Consider the following 4,280-nt stretch of genomic DNA (forward strand, 5'->3'; position numbering starts at 1 on the left):
GTTATCAGGACATCACCAGGTAAATGTGCTTAGGATGGCCTCTCCTTTAGGCTCATTTAGTTCCAGGACATCTATTTAAAATTTGGGAAGGAAAAACGCACACATACCTTTCGAAGACTCCAATCGTTACTGAATTCTAAGAGAGTCCTGCATTTGTTGGCAAATGAATGGCAATCAGTCTTTCTGTTGAGTGATAAAAACTGCTCCTAAGGACTGTGAAATATTTATCCTAGTAAACACTGATTGAGTAGAGCATCCATCAGATCAGAAATAATTTGCCTCTTCTTTTTTAAATGGAAGGTCAGAGTAGCCAGTTTAGCTACATCCTTGTTCATCAAGAAGCCATGTAAACAAGTCTCTGGATTTATTCACAGCTCTCATTTGTTGAGTGTTATTTCTGCATATTTTCAGAATTACTGGACCCTTATGTTATTTCCACTGTACAGCCCATTTTTTAAAAAGGTATTAAAGTGGCACATCAGTGTGACTCTCCAAACATCATCCATCCATAGCATCATCAAGCTTTCCCCTGCATCAGTGCTCAATGCTTATCCCTTTCAATGCTTATCCTTTACAATACATTAAGTCCACTAGGACCTAAAAATAGTTTAACTGATCCTATGCAAGCACGACAAGAGATTAAATTAAAATGCCAAGATAGGAAACAATTTATTATAGAGAGAAGAAAAGTTTCTCATCCAAAATATAGAAATCTGTACAACTTTGCCACAATCAATATACATGAACTGTACAAATTTACACCAGTTCATAATTTACCAAAAAAAAAAGATGACTAACAAAGTTCACAAAATAGATGGTGGTTTGTGGAAAAGACTTTTACCCAATTAAGTACAAGGAAATTACAAACCAGACCTCCACTTTCTAAAAATAAGAGGTTTACTCAGTCTTAGAAAACTACAAGCTAGCAAATGTACAGATAGCTGGCTGGTAAACACACCACAGTTCAGACAGTGTCTTTATATGGTCTCTCTCAAGCCTGTTAACATAGTGGATCCTGCTGACTTGCTACCTTGAAGGTCAATGCACAACACAGAGGTCTGACCATTTTTTCCCCAGTTCATGCTTACTACATGTGACTTATGTACAGTTTATACATATTGGTAAGTGCTAGGTAAAAGTCTTGTAAGATAAAATTTCCAGTACTACCACATTTCATAACAAGTTGTGTAACTGAGCTGCCAAAAATGGTAACAATTTTTTTTAAATGTCATAGTGCAAATTTACTCAGCAAGATTTACTGTAGAGGACATTTTTATAACTACAGACTTGGGCTGAAAGAATTGTGTGTGTGTGGGGGGGGTGTTTAATTAAGCATGGCATCTGGGAGAAAACTTCAGCCTTCCTGGGATAACTTCACACCTTAAGGAAATAAAGTGATCATCTTTACTCACAGGCTATTAAAATCACTGAAAGGTACTGTCGAAACTATGGCACTGCCACTATAAAATAAAGTTTACCACTCTATCTTGTGCCAGGTCTTCACAGCTGTGACATGGTTTAAATTCCATAATCCATCCCCAGAGGAGCCCACCCAAAGTAAAAGAAACAAATTTATCCATCCATTATAAGATGATCCGTCCACAGGCTATATCTTAACCTGATACAGTCATCATATTGTAGCTCTTGGAGGGACTTGTTCTGCCCAAGAGAAGTTCTTCCTTGCAGCTTATTCTGCTGTCTACCATTTGCATGCTGGTGCTATTTTGACTAGCTCCTGCTGGTGTGGCTTCATACAGCACACAGATTGAGCCATCCTCTCCAATACGATAGGATACCTCGTAAGGGTCAACCCAGAGAGTGAGTTCACTTGGAAGAAGCTGGAACAGTTCCTGACTGCTGATTCCAATCCGCTGTGCAGCCTGCCCAATCAAGGGATCCATTTTATGGTTGATCCGGATACAACGGTAGCCTGATCCTTTGCATGGCTTTTCAGGGAACCAGTGATGTTTATAATGTTCTGCGGAACAAAAACAAGGCAACAAAGAGATCACACTTGTCTTTTCACAAACTGTTCAGAAACACACAATCCTTTTATTACACATGAAAAGTCAACCGAGAAAAAAAAACCTACGTAAGGCCAGATATAACACAGCCATATGTAGCTGTGGAAGAGGAGCCATGGCTCAGTGATATAAATGCATCCTTTGCACGCAGAAGGTCCCAGTTCAATCCCTGTCATCTTCAGGGGGGTGGATCAGATAACAGGTATTACGAAAGACCTTTCTCTGCCTGATATCCAGAAGAGCCACTGCCAATCACAGAAGTCTTTACTGAGCTACATGGACTGATGGTCTAACATGTTATAAGGGAACTCCATAGGTTTATTTAAAAGCTCATTATTTACTGGCCTAGAAAACAGCGGTAGGCTTGACAGAAACACAGATGCTTCCATCATTGCACCTTTTCTAGGGAAATTATGGGTAGATTTCTTTGTCAAATCACTTGTACTGAAAGACAAGTGCTGAAAGACACACAGATGCTTCCATCATTGCACCTTTTCTAGGGAAATTATGGGTAGATTTCTTTGTCAAATCACTTGTACTGAAAGACAGCCCCTAAGAGGAGTAGAAAATGGACAAGTAATTGGTTCACTGGGTAGAAGCTAGGGGCAATACAGAAAAAAAAGTCATGTATAACCTCCAAAAACTGTTTCAGACTTTACAATTTCATACAAAGACTCACACTGGTATATAAGGTCATCTGTAATCTGTAATGCAAACTCAAGCACATTTGCAAACACAGCCTGAAGCAGAAAATCTGCTTCCAGATGTGTTTCAGATTAAGAGACACTGGAGCCACATTCTCACGTGACAGAACACATTTATTCATACATGAATATCCATGTATGAAATTCTAATATGAAAAGCAGATGTCCTGTATTCTCTGGCTAAATATTTAACTAAGTTTGTGATACTAAACAAAAAGAAGTACCACACAATTTATTTTCAATAATATTCTCAAAAATGCAATCTGTATAAATTTGCATATATCTGCCAAATCTGATTACTCCTTTTGCATCTTTGTCACTAGTTACTCCGGCAGAGCAGAATGCATTCTAGTAGGTGACAGATTCTTGAAAATCAGTCTAAAAAGTTATACTCCTGAATAGTCAATGTTTTCCTTAAACTGCATGGATGCATTATGATACTTTTACTTCTATGGGAGAGAATATTTTGTTCCTATGCTTGTCTAGGAGTCTTATTACGGTAGAGTCGAACACACTGAAGCCACTAGAAAATATTTCCAGAACCGCAGAGTGCTTTGAAACACTCTAAATATTATTAGGTGGAACTAAAAAAAATGTGTGGAATAGTAGCAGTAAAGTCCATAATATGATGTTTGATGGTTATTACGACGTTTGCGTTTCAATGCTCATCTCGGACAAGTGCATCAGAGCGCAGTGAATTACTACAACTGCTTTGCTCACACACTAGTGGTACTTCTTTGTCTTACTATAATGAAAAGAAGCCACGTTTAGACAGTAAGATGAAAACAAGGGACCCCTGTGAGATGCCGTAGGGATCGGCACAGATGTACTACTACAAGCTGTCCCAGAAATAAGAAAGGGAGGTGAGTGCTTCTGGGCTTTAAAGTGAAGCTGGAGGCAGTGAAAAGGAAGAAGCAGTGAGTGCCTCTGGGACTAAGCATACACACCAGTTCCATAATAGCTGGGCTCCAGCCAAAGAATGAATGCTGCCATTTGTCACCCCTCACTCAGCTGATATGAATACCCTATCTGCTTCCTTCAGAAGCTAAGTGGAAAAAGAACGACCACTTCTTGCCCTCTCTTAACTGCTAAATGAAAAATATGGAATGATTCAGGATACAGTTCTTCCTTGGATGGGATACTGAGGGACACATCTACTCACGAGAGCCCGCAAGACCACCCTCAAACCCGACACAGTCCAAGGGGCAAATGGGTCATCTCCAAGGGCATTCTGCTGACACCAGAGACAGAAGACAGCAGAGGTTAGGGCCACTTGTGTGGAGAATGGAGATGAGCGGGATATACAAAACTAGACCTCCTGAGTTTCGGAGTCACTACATAAAAATCGTGATTTATTTTTATTTTTTTGCCTCACATGAATGAAATATAAAACAATTAAACCAAAACCAGACCACCTCCACAATGTGCAATGGGAATTAAGAGAACCACATTAGGCAAGGAGGGAGAACAAGCCTTCCTTCCCCGGGCAGAAATGTGTATGTGTAGGGAAGGGGGTTAACTAATCGGAATGACGTGATCTCAAATACAAATA

General features: G+C 39.6%; 1 protein-coding gene across 1 annotated transcript in view; it reads right to left on the reverse strand.

Annotated features, from left to right (window-relative positions):
* Positions 1-644: 644 nt before the first annotated feature.
* BTG1 (B-cell translocation gene 1, anti-proliferative) overlaps positions 645-4,280 on the reverse strand; it is a 4,290-nt gene continuing 654 nt past the window's right edge. The window contains exon 2 of the mRNA XM_015420958.1: positions 645-1,978. Within this exon, the coding sequence (XP_015276444.1) occupies positions 1,614-1,978 (365 nt within the window). The 3' untranslated portion in view covers positions 645-1,613. The remainder of the gene's footprint in view (positions 1,979-4,280) is intronic.

The sequence above is a fragment of the Gekko japonicus genome, unplaced genomic scaffold (assembly GCF_001447785.1).
Source record: "Gekko japonicus isolate JY-2015 unplaced genomic scaffold, Gekko_japonicus_V1.1 scaffold594, whole genome shotgun sequence".
Classification (NCBI taxonomy): Eukaryota; Metazoa; Chordata; class Lepidosauria; order Squamata; family Gekkonidae; genus Gekko; species Gekko japonicus.